This window comes from Chelon labrosus (genome assembly GCF_963514085.1).
Source record: "Chelon labrosus genome assembly, chromosome: 21".
Classification (NCBI taxonomy): domain Eukaryota; kingdom Metazoa; phylum Chordata; class Actinopteri; order Mugiliformes; family Mugilidae; genus Chelon; species Chelon labrosus.
Genome location: NC_140354.1, coordinates 1912063 through 1932144, shown reverse-complemented (window position 1 = coordinate 1932144; position 20082 = coordinate 1912063). Strand labels below are relative to the sequence as shown.

At 41.4% G+C, this 20082-nt stretch overlaps 1 protein-coding gene across 3 annotated transcripts in view; it reads left to right on the top strand.

Annotated features, from left to right (window-relative positions):
• The window catches only part of dnm2a (dynamin 2a), a 28520-nt gene that overhangs the window by 4364 nt on the left and 4074 nt on the right, over positions 1 to 20082 (top strand). For 2 of the 3 annotated variants that reach the window (XM_084570247.1, XM_084570245.1), the window contains exons 2-20: positions 4602 to 4675; positions 4907 to 5056; positions 5641 to 5844; positions 5964 to 6062; positions 6147 to 6307; positions 6419 to 6561; positions 6806 to 6941; positions 7064 to 7131; positions 7722 to 7860; positions 9786 to 9872; positions 11126 to 11196; positions 12391 to 12442; positions 13456 to 13467; positions 15685 to 15795; positions 17727 to 17836; positions 17956 to 18067; positions 18241 to 18405; positions 19477 to 19700; positions 19782 to 20045. In XM_084570247.1, the coding sequence (XP_084426373.1) occupies positions 4602 to 4675; positions 4907 to 5056; positions 5641 to 5844; positions 5964 to 6062; positions 6147 to 6307; positions 6419 to 6561; positions 6806 to 6941; positions 7064 to 7131; positions 7722 to 7860; positions 9786 to 9872; positions 11126 to 11196; positions 12391 to 12442; positions 13456 to 13467; positions 15685 to 15795; positions 17727 to 17836; positions 17956 to 18067; positions 18241 to 18405; positions 19477 to 19700; positions 19782 to 20045 (2382 nt within the window). The remainder of the gene's footprint in view (positions 1 to 4601; positions 4676 to 4906; positions 5057 to 5640; positions 5845 to 5963; positions 6063 to 6146; positions 6308 to 6418; positions 6562 to 6805; positions 6942 to 7063; positions 7132 to 7721; positions 7861 to 9785; positions 9873 to 11125; positions 11197 to 12390; positions 12443 to 13455; positions 13468 to 15684; positions 15796 to 17726; positions 17837 to 17955; positions 18068 to 18240; positions 18406 to 19476; positions 19701 to 19781; positions 20046 to 20082) is intronic. The other variant, XM_084570246.1, reaches the window with a different exon arrangement.

Here is a 20082-nt window from a genome sequence, read left to right as displayed (position 1 = left end):
TCCATCGTCCTCCACCTCCAGCCTGTTGAGCCTGTCCTTCCAACAGCTTAAGTGTATTTACTTTAACGTCTAACCTAGCCCTCTCTTTTCTCAAAAACACCATCCAGTGCTTTCTATACTGCATTCCATGTAGACAAATGCCTGTATGCTCCACATTATGTGCATGTCACAGCACCAGTGCTGAACCACAGACCTGTGGATTTTTGCTGATGTGTGGAGCATCCAGAATGTTCCCCACTGTTTGACGACAGGTTGGGAATACCAGACTGTATGTAGTATGGCAGCTCCCCTCTTTTCTAGTGCCCTGTGGTGTGGCTTCCAGTTTGAAGTCAGTAGACTGGCTGAGTACCATCACACTTCCCTTCAGGCCTCTCAGTCTGGCAATAAGGAGGAAAAGGAGAATGTGGGTTAGTGACATACTCAGCTCTGCTAGGAATACTGGGTCTGGGGCTGGTGATTATCACCAGATGTAGTATGTTTGTAAAGCAGCAGAAGGACAGGGGTAGGGTAGTGCAGACTGGGCGGAGGAGTCTCATTTGAAGGCTGACTAAGCAGTGTTGCCATGTGGTTAAAATTCTTTAGCTAGCCTGTCACTTTTAGAGAAACATGAAGGAAACTGAGAAAGGTGTCATTGTTTCCTGTAGGCTTGTGTCAAAATAACTGACCGTTGTTTGTTTACTGTTGTGTAGCGCTGTTTTTGCGGTGCATTGTGTTTTTTGCTTTGCATGATGCAAGCTTGCAGTAGAGAATATGCATATAGCAAGGCAATGTCAAGTCTCAGTCCTGAGTCTAGTGTGGTCAAAGCGTTACTTTGGTTTGACACAGCCTAGCCTTACACAAAAGCTAACAGTTGCAAGATGAAACCATGGGCCTTGCCTCTGACACAAATGGTGACATGTTTTGTTTCAAAGAATGTCTACATTAAGCATTGTTATGCTTAATGTAGACATTCTTTGAAACAAAACATGTTCAACATCAGTATATCAAGATAAATCTATTCAGTTGACAAAAACTCTACTTCATAGCCAATAGCTAATTATAATTATACAGATCAAATCACTCGGTTATGGCTGGGACTTCTGAGGTTGTCTGACAAAAACAATATAAATACAGGTTGGTGCTATGTCATCCACGTTATAATATGTATAAAACATGTATTGATGCGGCCATATCATAACTGAGGACAAAAAGTTGCCTCTTTTGCTGCCACACATCTTCCCCCTGTGGCTTAAGCTGATTTTGTTCTTTCTTTGAGCCTATTGAAATTGATTTTCGTGGCTTTAGTATGATTTCATATATCTTCAGACGTAGTGTTCCATGCACATGTATTTTTTTAATTTACAAAACTGTGTATTTTATACCAAAGGGAATCAGGGCTATAGTTGTGCTGCTTTTATGTGTTACAAATGTGTATGCTGTCTGCTTTGTGCCAACTATCCCAAGTTCAGAATTCCTCATCGGAGCACCCCATTCCTAATTATTTAATGGCATAGAACTGAAAAACAAGAAAAATACAAATAAATAAGAGAAAAATCGATTAATAAAATAAATTAAATAATGTGTAAAAATAAACACTATCCCAGACTTGCAGTACTATACACTGAAACAGAACAGAGGGACCCGGCTGGCCTTAGGCAGATATGAGCTGGGTTCTGCTCAAGGTTTCTTCCTGTTAAAAGGGAGTTTTTCCTTGCCACCGTCGCCTTCAGGCTTGCTCTGGGGGTTTCAGGCCGGGTTTTTGTAAAGCGTCTTGAGACGATTTGTATTGTTATTGATGCTATATAAATAAAATTGAATTGAATTGAACTACTCCCTTTTACCATAAAAAACCCAACTCCAACTATAGTGTAAAGCAGTGGTTTTCAAAGTTGGGGGCCGCCAGGGGGCGTCAGACAATTGGAGGGAAGATATATAAAAAATATAATCTAATTATTTTTAATCATTATTATATTATTATATAGTGAATACAAGTAAGAAAAAAAGATTCTAAAAGTTGATGTTTCTTTACATATTTTGTAACATTGTCTGTAGGTTTGCAAAGGGGGTCCTCGGCCAGAAGCTAATGCTGTTTGGGGGGCCTTGGCATGGAAAAGTTTGTGAACCCCTGGTGTAAAGCACTTGCTACGACAACCAGTACTGCAAAAAACACTGTAGTAATAATCAGTATATCAATGATATAACACTTAACACTTTAAAACTATATTTTGAGGTAGAGGCACACCCTATTGGCCAAAATTAATATTACCAAGAATAAACTGACTGACACGCACTGACTGTGTGGTGGCAGGAGTCGAGGAGTTTTAAATTTTTGAGTTTTTTTGTTCCTTAACTGCTTGGTCATGTATTAGTCTGTATGTGGACTTTAAATGGTTAAATAAATTGGTCGTGTTCCCTTGAGGTGCAGACACAGTAGCGTGACATATCTTGCACAATATCTTCGTTTGTTCTGAGTCAGACTCCTCGAAACCGAAGTGTTTCCACACCACATAATTCACTTTACCTTTCTTCCCGACCAAAAGCTGCCTTTCTGCCATCTTCTATCATCTTCTTCTACACTTTTTTTTCCGAACACCCACTGGCAATATGCACGGGTGTGGCTGAAAGCGAAAAATTTCAAGCGGGGGTGGGGCGGAGCGAAGTGTACAGGTGGAGATGGAAGGTTCGCTGCATTTACCACACAAGACATGGCGTGCGGCAGAATGATCATTTTATTACAATTATCTTGTTTTCATGATCGAGGGAAACCAAAATCGAAATTGAAATTCAATTAATCGCCCAGCCATCGCTTCCATGCATGTCATCCATCTCATCACCCTTTGTGATTTAATTTTTCTGATAGTTTTGAGAAAGAGTTTTTCGGTGAAACGTTGGATGCTTTAGCAGTGACATCTTGACTTTACACTCAAACCACTGTCCAAACTTTTAATTTATGGCACAGCCTTGTTAATTCTTGAATAAAAAGAGGCAAATCACATAGATGCCAATTTTCCCACTGTGGGATAAATAAGGGATCATCTTATCTTAACTTATTACTGTTATCTCTGTGTTAAGAGAAACAGGGTAGGTATTTGGCATTGTGATTTTTATTGTACAAATCACGGACATGACCGATTTGCACGGGATTAAGATCACAGATGACCTCCGCATTTATTACAAATTACTAGAGATCTCCTGGTAAAACTAGTCCCGTGCGAATAGGGCTGTAGGGTTACGGTGCTCCATAAACTTGGCAGAGAGGGGCCACATGAACTGAGACTATAGCCCTAACTGTCTGCCTCATCACTTCCTGTCTCTCCCTGCTGACAACTATCCAATAAAGGCACAAAAGGCCATATGCAGGTATTCACATTGAGTTTCCATAATGGCTAAGATGAAACAAAAGCTGATAGAAGATTTTATTTCACACCATAAATGCAGAAAAAGGCTGAAAACAAAATTTCTTCAATTAGACATTTGTAAATAATTGCAGTGAAGCATAGAGGTGGGTCCATCCTGTTAGAGGATGTTTTGCTGCTGTAGGAACTGGGAAGAATTTGATGCCTTCAGTCTGTAATTTTGTAATCACTAGACTTTCCAGAAAGACACTGATCCTATTGAAAGTCATTGATGGCACAAGGAAAGCACTTGCAGCATGGAAACTAAGTGACTGTGGCAGTTGAATATTTTTTCTTTGGGGCCTTTCTGGAGAAAATAGTATTTTGTACTATTTGTAAGCCCAACGTCATGTTTTTCTCTTTTACCACTGTGTTCAGTGTTTTTACAAATTAAATTTACTAGAATGTCCTGCAGGTCATCTGGGCTGAATGATTGTAATTATTCTCATTTAAATATTTTTCTGTTGTCACAAATGGTCACAAACAAACTGGCTAAAGGTTGTCTTCTTAACCACAGTGTGGCACTGTGGCACGCTGGGCTTGTTTGCTTTATTGCTTTGGAATACTTCAGTAACATGGACACACAACCTGTGTGTTTTTAGAATGTATACGCTCCAGACGCCATCCTGGAGTCAGTTTTCCCGTAGGTTTAGTTTGAAATATTTCAAAAGCCCAAGTGTCACTGGATATAGAGTGTTGAGTTGTGAATCCAAAAAAAAATAAAAAAAATGTCATGTCCCAGTAAGCTCACCATGAGAGCTGTCATAGTGTCCTAGGAGTTGTCTCATTATCACTGTGGAGCAGCTCTTTATATTACAGTCCATTTAGTTCAGCATGAAAGGAGACTTGGTGAAATGTGATCTGAAGTGTTGCAGATACAAAATGTGTGAATTCTGTTTTAGGGTGCGTTTCTTCTTTAGCCAGCGTAGGTGTGCTTGAATTGATCTCTAAAGCGTTAATGATGAGGGAAAATGACTTTGTCACATTTGATTTGTTATGAGACAAGTTGGAGGCGTGAAATCCTCCTGTGCCCATCAATTTACCGGAGGCCACGCTGTGAGGAAATGGACATTGAGTGTAATGAATTACTAAACGTTCTGTTTGTCTGTATCTTTTGTGTGTTTTTAATTATTTCTTTGCTTTGTGTGTCTCTGCCCTGAACATGTCCCCCTTGGGTTGATGTCTATGTTTTTTTGTCCCTCTTACCCATTTCTATGTCTCACTCAGGGACTTTCTTCCACGTGGATCAGGCATTGTTACCCGCAGACCTCTCATTTTGCAGCTGGTCAACAATAAAGCAGGTCAGTATGCCAGTCCTGTGCAGAACCACATCCAGACTTCTTTTCATTTTTGCCCTGCATATGGCCTCACTACCACAGTGCCTCAAGCTAGGCACATTGTCTATGTGCTACTTTCATCTCTTAAATTTAATATTCTCTTTCTCTCCCCCTTGCCTGCTTCTTTTCTTCTCTTTGTTCATTTCTCACCCTCTCTACCTTCCCCATTCGACTTCAATCTTCTTCCGTGTATAGAATATGCCGAATTTCTGCACTGCAAAGGGAAGAAGTTTGTGGATTTTGATGAGGTGCGGGCGGAAATCGAGGCAGAGACCGACAGGATAACAGGCTCCAACAAAGGCATCTCTTCCATCCCAATTAACCTGAGGGTGTACTCTCCACACGGTAATGGAAAAGAAAACACATGTCGTGCTCTTTGGTTCATATCAGGTCATTGTGATAAGAGGCACTGTGAGCTGATACAGACTTATTAACCTTCAAAGGGTTTTCCTTCTCATGTATATTGTGGTGTAAATCCCCTTAGATCCCTGTTTATAGTTACTGTGTAGAGAAACAAACCTCTGTCTATAGTCATACTTGACATTTTTATGTTTATTTCTTTCAGTAAACTTAACAGAATAAAACTGTAAGATACATATCTGTGACTTTTCTCGACAATGGTATGTCTTTCATTTAGGATGCTGGCAGTTAATCAGACATTTATTTGTCCAACATTACTCATTACCTAGGTTTTTATATATAAACTGAATAAAGTTAATGATGTGCGACATTCTGAAAGGTAAAATGAAAATAAACTCCTTGATTAGCAATAAAGCTCCTGGAACAAATAAAATCAGGTGTGAGTGGGCTTGTTTTGTAGCAACAACCACATTCTGTACCCAGAGAACCTGATTGTTTATTTTAACAGCTGATGGAAAGACTTGTCATTTGCATTTGTCATTTTAATGACTTCTGTCCTCATGATTCAGTGCTGAACCTGACCCTCATCGACCTTCCGGGAATGACTAAGGTTGCCGTAGGCGATCAGCCACACGACATTGAGCACCAGATCAGAGATATGTTGATGCAGTTCATCACCAAGGAAAGCTGTCTGATCCTGGCTGTCACCCCTGCCAATACTGACCTGGCTAACTCAGATGCTCTGAAGATTGCGAAGGAGGTAGACCCACAGGGTAAGCATGTAACCGTCTAGTAGCTCAGCAGTCAGAGAGGAATATAAACACAGTAGAATTATTCTGGGAATCATCTTCCTGTATTATTCATTACAATATATATGCGTTATTATGTGCAGGTCTGCGTACCATCGGCGTTATAACAAAATTGGACCTGATGGACGAAGGGACGGATGCAAAAGACATCCTTGAAAATAAACTTCTGCCACTCCGTAGAGGTGAGGGTCATACACACCCAGACAATGACACGTTTTCAGGCGTAATTGTCGTCCGTGCAACGTTTTTTCTTTGTCTGTGTTTAGGTTACATTGGTGTGGTAAACCGCAGTCAGAAGGACATTGATGGGAAGAAGGACATTCGTGCTGCTCTGGCTGCAGAGAGAAAGTTCTTCCTGTCCCACCCTGGCTACAGACACATCGCAGAGCGTATGGGCACACCACATCTACAGAAAACCCTTAACCAGGTCTGCTACGAGTTATAAGTCTTTGATTCATTTTTTTTAAATCGTAAAATATCCCCTTCTCTCTGCCAGATCATTGATCCTCTAAAATAATACTATAAACTGGTTTTGTAGCAACTGACCAACCACATCAGGGATACGCTGCCTGGTCTGCGCAGCAAGCTCCAGAGTCAGCTCCTCTCGCTGGAGAAAGAAGTGGAGGAGTACAAAAACTTCCGTCCAGATGACCCGACGCGTAAAACCAAGGCCTTGTTGCAGTAAGTGCAAATAAATATTGTATTTATAATAAAAATATAAATATTTTGTAATATTTTCGTAGGTTATGCTTGCAATTATTTACCTAGAGATTGTGATGTTTACATAAATGGTCTAATACAGCATATTTGAGTTTAACTGAGCAGAAAGGGCTACCAAGAGAAGACTGTAGCACCATCCTGCAGACAGATGGGTATAAATGAACTGCAAGGAGGTTATTCACAAATGTCTTTTGTGCTTGATCAGGATGGTCCAGCAGTTTGGTGTGGACTTTGAGAAGTGCATTGAGGGCTCCGGGGACCAGGTGGACACCAATGAGCTTTCGGGTGGTGCCAAGATCAACCGCATCTTCCATGAACGCTTCCCCTTCGAACTAGTCAAGGTTAGCACTTCATAGTAAGATGTCGTATAACAATAATAGCCAGATATAAGGTGTTTACGTCAACGTGTTAAAAGGGCCTTCACAAAGATTTACGTATTATTTGACGTCTCCCTCTTCTTCAGATTGTGTTTGACGAGAAGGAGCTAAGACGCGAAATCAGTCACGCAATCAAGAACGTCCATGGTGTCAGGCAAGTGGAGTGGAGCCTTCTTGACTTGCAAAATAGACAGTCGCAGAGCTCAGTAGACACCTGCGTTCTGTTGACTTTAAAAACCGCTGTGATCAGTGGCTTCTTTTTTCTCCCTTCGTCAAAGCTTTTACTCAAATTCAAGTTTTCACTCTTGCAGAGTAAAAGTAGCACTTAAAATTGTATATGGGGTATATATCTTTTTCTCTACTTTCTCTTCGTTTCAGTCGCTTTATCCTCTTGCCACAATACCAGCCACTCATTTTGGTCTGCCAAAACATTCAGTTATTTTGAGGTGTTATGTTACACGTATCTTTGTGCATTAGATTTGTGTAGTCGTGTGTTGAAAAGAGTGAAACTCTCCTGTCTGTCATATCTCATTTGTTATGTGCGTAATTCATTTCAACTTCAGCATTTCTTTTCCTATCTCGCTTGTCACTATTTTAATTGTCTTTCCCCTTTGTTAGTAACCTCCGATCTCTTCACAGGTCTATCATTAGCTTTTTGTCTATCTTTTCACCTGTCTGCCCATGTTTATTTATTCATTTGCCATCTGTCTGCCACTGTGCCTCTGTCTCCCTGTGCATCCTCAGAACGGGGCTGTTCACTCCAGACCTGGCGTTTGAGGCCATCGTGAAAAAGCAGATCATTAAGCTGAAAACGCCCTGTCTCAAATGTATCGATCTGGTCATTCAGGAGCTCATCAACACATTCAGGCAGTGCACCAACAAGGTACTGCAGGTGTCCAGCATCTCCCGACCCAGCTGAGACACAGGGCGGGGGCAACCGTGGGTGTGGCAGAGGGTACGCCGACACAGAACCTAAGCAAAACATCTTTCGATAAAATCTGGAAAGTTCTGAGTCCCATGTGGAAGAATTCTGTGCAGTTTGCCCTCAGCCCATCCAAGCCCTGCGAGCCCTGTGTGCGGGCAGCACTGTCGTGTTGTGGAGTGTTGTGACGGGTGACGTGTTGTCGTGGAGATGTTTTTCAGGATTGAGAATCTCCGATCTCTCCTTGACAAGCTGCAGGTCTCACAACTCACTGTGTAAAGCCTACAAGAAATGTTTCTGTGTTTAAGTTTGAAATTGGCCTGGAGTTGTGTGAGGTGTAAACTTCTACCATATTGACCTAATTTAAGAAGAACTGGCTTCTCAAGGAAGAGAATGTGAAAAACCTGTGGCTTGTCCTTCTCCACTGCTTGATTTGTCTGTCTCAAAATGACTAACTGAACCAAAACTTCTTCTCTTTTTATTTCTTCTTTTTTCCTTCCTTTCTGTCCAACTTTTTCTCTTTCTTCAATTTTTGCCTGTCCCTGTCTCTCTACCACCACAACAAAATGCAATATGACCCCATAACCTCACAGAACGGGGCTCTTCACCCCTGACCTGGCTTTCGAGGCGATTGTCAAAAAGCAGATCCTCAAACTCAAAGAGCCCAGCCTCAAATGTGTGGACCTTGTGGTGTCTGAGCTCACCGCTCTCGTCATGAAGTGTGCCATTAAGGTAACCAGGGACACAACTGCTGGGATTGATGGCATGAAAAGAGAAAGGAGTCCTTTTCTTTATAAATGGTTATATCTGTCATCCAAGTGCAATTTCTCTTTAGTCAAATCAGCCCCCACCCTCCTTTGACACTTTGTTTCCACTGTTTCAAATGTGTTTATTTTTCCATCCCTATATCCTTACAAGTTGCCATACCATTCAGACCATGCATCAAAAATCCCTCCTGAAATTTTAAGCTCTTCTTAAAATTTCCACCGGACTGCTCCTACTTGCTGTTTGACCTCAGCATCAGCTCGTTAAAGAATTTATTTTTTCCCCCACCTAAACATTACGTCCACTCTCTCTCGCTGCCCAAGAGCCATCCTCGTCTGTCTGAGCAGAGCTGGGCCTGGTGAAACTCCTTCGCTGACCCACATGGCAGTCTGACTTTCTGCTACCTGCTGAACCGGATGAAAAGGGTGTAGTGTAGGGGGGTGGGGATGATAGTAATAGCTCACAGCTCTGTGGGAGTGACGACAGCCTGAATGAAGCGTTTCCATAGCAACGGTGCTCCACTACCATCTTGTGGACAGAGGAAGACACTGCAAGCTAAAAATGATACACTATACAGTCAGTAGCCCATACTTCCTTCCTCCCAGACCTTCAGGTTCCCTCTGCCTCACTCACCCCAGTCTGTCAACTCTCATCTCTCATCCATCCCTCACCAATAGTAGTGATCAAAAATCTACCATCAGCTAGAGATGACACTTTTAAATACCATCCCATGCCTTTGAATATGTACCTTTCTCTGTTTGTTTGGTATATCATCTTGATAACCAAAACTAATTGTGATGATTTAGACAACACCAGTCATCCTTACAAGGGACTTTCTTGTCATCACTACCTGATAGTAAATGCCTCACCACCTTGTTGCGTCATTGTGTATTTAAAGTCTGTTTCTGTGTGTTGGGATTGTGATTTCCTGAATTTGTGTGACAATGAAATGTCACTTGACTATCTCTTTCCCTTTTCTTTGTTTCCTACTTATTCTCACCTCTCACTCCTGTTTCTCTCTGATACTTATTGGTAAGTCTTATTAAGCTCAAGCTCACAAGTAAGTGTGCGTGCATCTCCCCTCAGTGCTGCAGTTATGTGCTGTGTGTGATGTCTTTCAGCTCAATTCCTACCCCAGGCTGAGAGAGGAGACTGAGAGGATTGTGACCACCCACGTACGTGAAAGAGAAGGGAAGACCAAGGACCAGGTGACTTGCTAGAATGTTGATTAGCTAGATCAGTGGCTCTCTGCCATGCAGAGGTCAGCCTTTGATGTCTTTCTTATTCATATGCAGAGACAGTACAGTAAATGCTACCATCTACAATTCATATGAAACCCCTCCAATATTAAGTTGAGATGACACAAAGCCAAGTTATCATATAAATGAAGAAAGGGGTATGCAGCAAGTTGTTAACCCGCAAGACAGACCAACTTCCCCACCCACACATTTTTTGTGTGAGAGTTGGTCTGGAACTGACTGTGCTCCAGCAAAGATCTGCTGGGTCAATCAGATCGTTTGGCCAGGCATTATACACTGTAGAGTTTATTATTCTGAAGCAAGTTGAAGTTTGTGACATGACATCCGAACACCTACTGTTAGCTGTAATGTTAATCTTTCCATTAAATGACAGAACCATTCTTTATTATTAATTTGGTGTCATTGCAAAGGTAGTTTGTCTGCTGGTGTTGGCATAGTATAACTAATCAACATAGATTGAACATTATATGCTAGTTATATGCAGTTCTAAGAACTGAAGAAACTACTCAGATGAGTGGTGAAACGTCTTCTCAAAAAACTCTACAAGTCCAGTTGCCTTTTTTGAACCTTTGTTGGATATTCTTTCAACCTAATTATAAAGGTTTGCAAACTTTTTCCCCACATCATTATCTGCGTTCAGTTGTTTTGGTGAGATTCTTATCTGCATTTTCATAAGAAGAAAGGCGTTCAACCACAGATGTAAAAAACATATTTTCCAACTTGCTGATTTATTTTTGCCGTTGTTATCATCATATTTATTCACTTTCTTGTTTTCATGTTAGTAAAGAATTAGCCATCACTGAAATACAACAAGTACTTGACAAAAAAAGAAACTAGATCCTCCACCTAGGGTGTAAATAAACACTATTGGAGTGTGCCTTCAGATATTTAAGAAAATCTAAAAACCCAAACTAGTGTTTCAATCTTAGGAAGCAGTGTTGTCTAGCAGGAAGTGAACCGAGTCAAATTACTGGTGATTTGAAGTGAAACCCTTGAGTAAAATCTTATTCTTATCTCCTCCACGACTCTGCAAATTGCAGCATTGATGCTATCAGTGTAAGCAGCATAGCTGTGTGTCAGGGCTATCTTTTGTTCACTTCATACATTCATAATATCAGACTTGAGACTTTGTAATTTGTGCCTTCTATAAGTGGTGTTTAATTGAGACCTCTCCATCCTAATCATAATTTTCTGCTTCTAAGGTCTTGCTGCTGATTGACATTGAGCTGTCCTACATCAACACCAACCATGAAGACTTCATAGGCTTTGCTAAGTATGTATCCCCCCCACCCACCTTTTCTAGCTCAGTAGACGGCTTATCACTGGTGACCCTAGTCTTAACACAGGCAGTGTGATCTCAGTTAAGTTCACGTTGTCTTTTATCTGCACTTGTGGTTCTGTAGACTTCTTAAGCATAGGACGTAGGAGACTCCTGTAACTCTTAGTTATCAACACACAAAAAACACCAGCTGTCATATCAGAGGTACAAAAACCACCACTTTACTGCTACTGAATCACAGTATTGGTAATAATTTACCACACGTTCTGTACCGTGGTGCATTACTGTGATGTTGACAACCAGTTAGTGGTTTGTATGTCTCTCCTTGGGGGAGCCGGATGCCACAGTGTTCAAGGTCACATTAGTTTCCCATCTCCCCTGCATGCAACAATACCACTCCCCTCAAGTCAGTCAAGCATGCTTGGTTGCTTGACTGATATATTTTCCTGTTTGCTGGAGACTGTTTTGCATTATTGTACCTAAGGACAGAGCAGAGCTTATGTTTTTCTGCATTCACTTGTTGGTGGTTGTGTGCACTAGAAACTAATTTGCATTTGCAGATTTGTTTGTGGTTCGTCTCTAAGCGATTTAGAATTTGTGGTTGAATTCATGTACTCTCCTGTGTAGCAGTCGTAGTAGCATGTAGTTGAGTGGAGCTCCCCTCCTCTGCGTGGGACAAGTAACAAAGCAAGCCCCTGTGTGAGTGTGTGCGAGGGTTTATGCGTAGCCTCTGCATGGCACGTGGATTGATATAACGTGTCGGAGGTCAGCAAGGGCTGTTTAACGGTTCTGATGACGTCACTTTCAGTCTTGACTACAGAAGGCTGGATGATGGTAGCTCTTCAGGGTACAGCAACAACAGGTGGGCAAACAGAAAGGATTAAGGTTTTGTGTGTCATATGTCTGAGATGGTTTTAGGCGTCCATGTACCACCAATTTTGAGCGTTGTGTATGCGTGTAGTGGTATAATAATAATAATTATTCAGTGTTACCTTAAAGAAGACTGGGGATTTGCATAAAAAAACAAGATTCCTTAAACATTGGAAATATAATACTGTAAATGTATAAGATATTATTGGAATAAATTGTTGTGGGTGTGAATATTTGAAGGGTTATTCATTTTAAGCAGGTTTTGTTTGGTGTTGTGTCATCAACATTTATCCTCTGTCCATCCTTGTGTAACGGCAGTGCTCAGCAGAGGAACACAGCGGCAAACAAGAAGAGGGCCATACCCAACCAGGTGCGTGTTTTTACTCAATGCTGGCCTGTTCACCAGTCCCACATTTGATCTTCTTTTACTGATGCCTCCCGTTACCAGCCTAATCAATCCTGTCAATCCAGGTATGTCAGGTATATACAGGTATACACCTGACATACCTGAGCATTAATCTGTCTATACCTATTTAACTGTTAATGATGCTCCCTGTTTATCAATTTAACTACTGACCGTATCCAGTCCCAGTCTTTTCTAGTTCTTGTAGTGAACTGGCTGGACTTTATCTGCAGTGTTATAAAGCCTGTACCTCTCCTTTTTGTTTCAGGTTGAATTTCAGTGTGTATTTAGGGTCCTTAAACATGATTATAAAATTGGTAATCAGCTTTGATGGTTACAGTTTCAGTAAGATCAGATTTGCCTCAGTGAACTTTAAGTAAAGGTCCCTCTTCTCTGCTTTTTGGAAACACGTATTTATCTCTGGTTCTGATTAATTGCTGTTTGTATTTAACCCAGGCATGTTGTTCTAAAGCAAACCAGCAACGAATCAGTTCTGTTGATTGTTTTGCCTTCTCATTAACTCACATGCATCTTTTGTATTAAAATTTAGAATGTGCATGGACCTTGCACCTATCAACTGAGCAACAAATATGACATAACCAAATTGTGGTATACTTGAAGTAATTCTAATTGCATGTAACTCTCTTGCTCTGTTTCTCTCTTCCTCTCTCTTTCTCTCTCATCTATGTTTTTCTGGTTGCTTTGTGGATTTCCTGTTTCCTCCCATCTTTGCTCTCCTCGTATATTTTCCATCATTTTTACCATTTTACTCCACCTTTTCTGAATCTTTAACATTCTACTCTACCTCATTTCTTCAATCCTTTTCTTTCCTTACAATCCTCAACCCATCTCCTACCCCTACCCTTCCTGCTAAATCTCATCCGTCTCTCATCTTTGGTTCTGTGCTTCCTCCTTTGTTTTGGCTTTGGTGTTATACTGCCCCCTTTGCTTTAATTCCCCTCCCCTTCCTATTACTGCAGGGTGAGATTCTGGTAAGTACCCCACAGATTTAAACCACACCCTGCCCGGGGCAGCAGGGGTAGGCCAAGCAGTAGAACTGAGGTCATCGAACAAAGGTCAGCTGATGTGGTTAGGTAGTGAAAGACAGACTGTTGTGAGATAACAGGTTCAATTGTTGGCTCCTGTAAAAACAGGAGTTGATTCTTTCACCATAATGAGTTGTTCAATCCTTCTGCAGCTTGGCGGACTAGGAGAAGTCAACGAGGAAAAGGTAGACTCTCTAGACTGACCAAAATGATGTTAATTACAATTCTAGCATCAGCACGCAGTTACCAGTAATTTGGACTGTGTTGACAGTAACATCCGGCACATTTTCTCTTGTATTTCTTCACTTTAATAAGACAGTAATTGTCATAAATTTAACTTTTTGGATGCCACTAACATTTTTATCTTCAATATTTTAAAGAAGATTTTAATTCTTTTACTCCCACTTAAGGGTCTGGTACTTTGCAATGCTGTGTTCTCTCAAGTCAGGACCCGAGAGAGAACAAGGAAATGTCCCACCAGTGCCCACCGAGGCATCAGTTCTCCTGACTCTGAGTTTATACCTCTGCTGCTACCTTATGCATGGTGACTCAAAAGTTTGCCTTGTGAGAATCATCCTAAACGTCACTGGGAACAAAATTTGGAGGGAGTGGGTAGACATTAAATCAGCAACACACAACACAGTCAAATCTTTGATTTTTTTTTTTAGTTTTCTTTGCATTGATTAATGAAATCATCAAGTCACTTTTTTTCCTCCATTCACAGTTCATCAAAACTAAATCAGTTAAAACAGGGATTGGCTTTGGGATGTCTTTAAGTGATGTATTCTAAATTTCTCATTAACATCGCTTGATTTTCTTACTTTTGATCTATCAAGACAAATTTATATTGACATGTTTAACTATAATATTCATATCTTTATTTCATCTTTATTTAACCATTCCATCACAAACTTTCACATGAATGTGTTGAATATTTTGTGACAGTTGTTCGCTACTGGCAGAAACTGTAGAAACAAAAGCCTCTCACCTAGAACACTCATCTCATAACCAAACTGACATTAAAGAAACTGTGATATTTCCAACTGACTTTAATACAGGGTATTTAAAACATTTTTCTTTACTGAAAAGTTTACTTTCCTCGCCAAGGCAAACTACCTGCTTAGCTCCTATGTTCTTGCCTCCTCTCCCATGTTTATGTTAGCAGTTTTGAACAAATGAACCCATTTCCCTCATCACTCACTCAAGTCCTTTTCTGAATTTAGAGAGTGTGTGCAGAAGAGAGGTCTAAATTCAGCTTAGAAATTTCAAAGCATGTTTTGCTCATGCTTAGCACAAGGCCACACTATGTCCCACTAAGTACATGAAAATCCATGGGAGTCGATGCAAGAAATGGAGGGACAGAAGTTCCGAGTGTTTATTCAAAATGCACGGCGTTTTCTCTTCAGAGCGTTCGGCCTCATGGTCTGCTGTATTTTCTCCACCTTCACCTGAAATATTTACTTTGCTGTTTCAATTTTACCCCTAGCGTGAACTTGACTAACCCTGCCAACCTACGTCTGCATAGTGATATCTTTCACTTTCTTCTCTTCTGTTACCTCTCTCAGTAGCTATCCGGTATTCACCCACCGTATATCCGCATTCATTAACCACATTAACATTGCTTCTTTTTAGCTGCCAGTACATTAGCTAAGATTTACTGACCTGCTGACATTAACATGCCACCGTCGACCCTTGGTCTTTGACTGTGTGTTGGGACAAACATTCACTGGACACCACCTGGGCCTGTTTGTTGGTTTAAAGATTTCTTTCTGTTGAGTGAAAGAGAACAAGGCCTACGTCCCTCTTCAGTGTTTTCAACTAAACCTACTAATGCTTTTTATACATATAACTTTGCATGTATTACTGTCCTGTGGTATGTTGTTTCATGATAAAGCTTTGCAGCTCATTGATAACTGATAATAGACTCACAGATGCAAAGTGGTTAATAAAAACAACTAAACTTACTATGACTTAGCAGGTAAGTTGGTTTATTAGATTTTATTAGTCTTATCACAGAATGTAATTCTTGTTGGGGCCCACATAGCACCAGTTCCAAGAGCCTGATTGATAAGGCTGTTTTCCTCATCCTCCTGGCACCTCCCCACCCCCCCCTACCTCCGATCCTTCTCTCTCTCTCTCCCACACCTCATCCTCACTTTGTAGGTAATCAGGAAAGGCTGGCTAACAATCAACATCAGCATCATGAAAGGAGGCTCCAAGGAATACTGGTTTGTCCTGACCGCTGAGTCTCTGTCCTGGTACAAAGATGAGGAGGTGAGAAGAATTTATATTCCAGTGCTGTTTATTACTGGACAAAGATGAGTTAACACAGGACCACAGGGATGCATAATGATGAAGAACTGATTTTTGGCAGTGTGTGTGTCCCAGCCTAGCCTAACCAATGTGCAGACTACTGTTCAGCTGTAGGCTGATGAACAGGTAGTCTGAACACTGGGCAGGCGTGGTGGGGGTTTTACGGGGTCGAGAAGGACTCTGATGGGAGGAAGAAACCAGAGGTCATTGCGACTGCAGTTCGGAGGACTGTAGGACAGAGGACATATAAAGCAAACATTACCTCACTGTAAAAAAAAAAAAACACACATATGAAAAGAAGCTACATGGGTTTATTCATATTGCCACAATACTACTCTTTAGTTAATAATATGTTATGTTATACAACATGTGATTAATAAAGAAAACGACTCTTAGTATTTCCACTCGACTAAACGTGTATATGTACGGTATATGTAAATGTGCACACTCTGACTTGTTTAAACTACAGATATACTGGACTGTATTCAAGGACTCTTAGAGAAAAAATTTACAAGCGTCATTTAAATGCATTAATGGATACGAAAGCAAAACAAATGATCAGTGAAACCGCATCGTTTTCTTTTTTTAAACTAAACTGAAGTTAATCTACCCAAACTAAATATTTGTCTCCAGTGATCGTACATGTACAAATATCATAGCAATTGCTTTACTCACTGCTGGATCTTCTTCAGGCCCCAGTTGTATCCGTCCTTTAGCCAAAACAGACTTCCGACATATATCACTACAGACCACCAGTAAAATGAACTCCAGGCCAGTGGCCCCAGTACGCCAAGACATCAGTTGAAATCGTATGTTTATATTTTAATCTCCTTTTTTGATAAAGCAAGGAGACGGAATGAGAGAGGTAGGATGGTGCAGGCAAACTGACGTGGCAGGCGGGCTGAAATGTTCCAGCCGGGATCTGACTTTGGAATTTGCAGGAAATCGTACTGGGTTACGGGGGCCGGAGGGGAGGGTGTAATTGTGTGTACAAGTGTGCATGTGTGTAAACGCTTGTCGAATGTGAACCATCATAAGCACTTGGGAAGCTAGTGATACAAGTGCAGGTGTGTCTTTATACGCATCCAAAGTGCACTTTATGTGTTTGTTTAATTCATTCGGGGGCATATACATTTGTTTGCCTCTGCACGTGCAGATAGGGATTTGGTGCTCTTTGTGTGTGTACGTGTGGTGAAGGTGGGGGAATGGTGTGGAGCCGTGAGTGATGTAACTGTTGGGCCTGTGCCGTTCTCTGTGTTAGTGCAGACGTAAATACTTCCAGATGTCTCTGCTCAACAGTGAAAGCTGGCACCCCATCCCCCCAGAACTCACTCAAGCTCCTCCTTTTCTTCCTCTCCTCCTCCTCCTCCTCCTCCTCCTCCTCCTCCTCACACTCATCTTGCATTTCTCTGTCTCCCCAGTCTGGTGGTCGTCCACACAGACGAACTGCATTCCATCATATCTGCTCATTGGTGGCAAAGTATTAGAGCTTCTGTCCTCGGTTTTCATCTACATTACTACTGTACAGTCGCAAAACAGTTAATCCCCACTGAGCATGTAAGGTTTGAAAATGGCAAAAATTCTAAAAGATGCTCGGGGGAAACATTTTTGAAAGGCTAAGGATGTTATCTACAAAATATTGACAGGGATAGGATAATTGTTCTTATAGTCTTTGATAGGACAAATATTTATCTTTATTATGACTTAATTACCATGAGCTCAACATTATTTCCCTTTTTTTGTCTGATTTACCATAGCTTTCATTAAATGTTATGCACATTACAACAATGTCTCACAGATTAAGAAGGCTGATTGAATCTGATCACAACTGTGTACACAATTCCTTTTTTTTGTTCTGTAAGAACACATTTCTTCTGTTTGTCTCATGCTAGGAAAAAGAAAAGAAGTATATGCTGCCCCTGGATAACCTGAAGATCAGAGATGTTGAGAAGGGCTTTATGTCTACAAAGCATACCTTTGCAATCTTCAACACTGAGCAGAGGTCAGGGTTATGTTTTAAGTGGAAATAATTCTGTAGGTCTCTTTGAATGCACTCCAGTCATTCAGTCAGTCAGTCAGTCAGTCAGTCAGTCAGCGTTTGTCTATTGTCTATTTGTACAGGAACGTGTACAAGGATCTTCGCCAAATAGAACTGGCCTGTGATTCTCAAGAGGATGTGGACAGCTGGAAAGCATCCTTCCTCAGAGCAGGAGTCTATCCAGAGAAGGACCAGGTATGTGACTGGGGACTTTGTGCTACACTTTGAAAAACCTGTTGATATTATGATGTTGATTTTCGTGTTCCTGTTATAAACAGTGCTGTGGTATTGAGGTTGGGATCAGCTATGAAGAGCAACGTTGAACTGTGTATACGTTTATGTGTTTACATTCCATCTTTCATGTCAAGGTGGAGAATGAAGAGGCTGCCCCAGCGGATACATTCTCTATGGATCCTCAGTTGGAGCGACAGGTGGAAACCATCCGCAACCTGGTGGATTCATACATAGGCATCATAAACAAATCCATCAGAGACCTCGTGCCCAAGACCATCATGCATCTCATGATCAACAGCGTGAGTACTGCCGTCCCCAGGAGCAGACACAAGTCATTAAGGGCAGGGTTATGGTGTCTTGGAAGTAGTCCAGTGAAATAATTGTAGGAGATGTGACGTCCAGTCACACTGGAAGGCCATAAAGAGTGAGCATAAAGCCACCCACTATCTCCAGGGGAAAATAAATACTGTTGTGTTGGGTAACACTGTTGAATGCACACATAAAGTGTTTGAGTATCAAATGAAAAAAGAGAACTAGATAGAGATAGAGAAATACATTGCCTGGACCCTCTCCCACCTCTGCACAGCTGCCGAATCTAAATCTGAAATGATGTCATATTTTTTGGAAGTTACAAAAATTGTTAACACAGAAACCCCCAGTTTCAGTTACTGAAACTATGTACTCTCTTTTTCACTTCAGGGTTATTTACAGAAAATTATTTTCAAATGACATACCAGCTCAACTGAGACAGTCTGCTCTGCTAAAAGCTTGCAGTAGCTTGTCTGTGTACGTTATTGTACAAATTGTGCAAACGTCTTTGTATGGCTGTATTGATATTTTGCTATATGGTTTGTTAATTAATATGTTGCCATTATTCAGAACAATACTGATATCTGAGCTCAGAACAAAAAAGCTATTGTGTTAAGGTATGAATGCCATTGTGAGAATAGCTTAGAGAATAGCGTTTAAGCCTTTTTTTGTTCTAGTAGCATTTCATGTTGACACAAGGTCATAAACTTGAAAACACTAATTAACAGAATTTATGATGCATGCTCATTGTGACTTGTCCACTGTCCTTTTATAATGCTTTATTATCCCCGTAAGCTCATTTGAGCTCTTCTAGCAATTCAGTAATTACAGAAACACACACACAACATTTTCCAGTATCGTTTAGAGCTGGATTGTCGCCAGTCTACAGACTAGTTTTGCTCATGTTGATCATATTTTACCCTTCACTTGTTTCAGCTTCACATTACTACCTGTAATAAGTTGTAAATCTTTTTTACTTCTGACTTCTGTTTCTCCATGACTAAACATTCTGGGTTAATCAATGTTAGTTTAGTGTTTAAAGAATTTATAATTCTGTTTAGGCGAAGGATTTCATCCACTCAGAGCTACTGGCCTACCTCTACTCGTCTGGGGACCAGAACAGCCTCATGGAGGAGTCAGCTGACCAGGCCCAGCGCAGAGACGAAATGTTGCGCATGTATCATGCACTCAAGGAGGCGCTGCACATTATTGGCGACATCAGCACCACCACGATCAGCACCCCAGTCCCACCACCTGTGAATGACACCTGGATGCAGGAAGCCAGGTGAGGGATAACTAGCGCTTAGCTAAACTGTGATTGAAATAGAGGATGCACTCACAGTGAGCATGTGTATCTGTCTTTCAGCCCAACTCCTCAGCGCCGGCCGCCCCCTTCTGCAGCGGCACCCCCCAGCCGTCCGCCTGCTGTCAGGGGCCCTACTCCAGGACCCCCCATGAACCCTTCCCCTGCCTTTGGAGCACCACTCAATCCATCTCCTGCCTTTGGTGCCCCCCCAATCCCCTCTCGCCCAGGTCAACCCATCAATGCCTTCAACAGCGCTCTGGATCCCTTCAGTGCACCCCCACAGATCCCTTCCCGGCCTGCTCGCATTCCTCCCGGTGTACCCAGGTATGACTTCCCTTAATGATGTGATCAGCACTGTCTT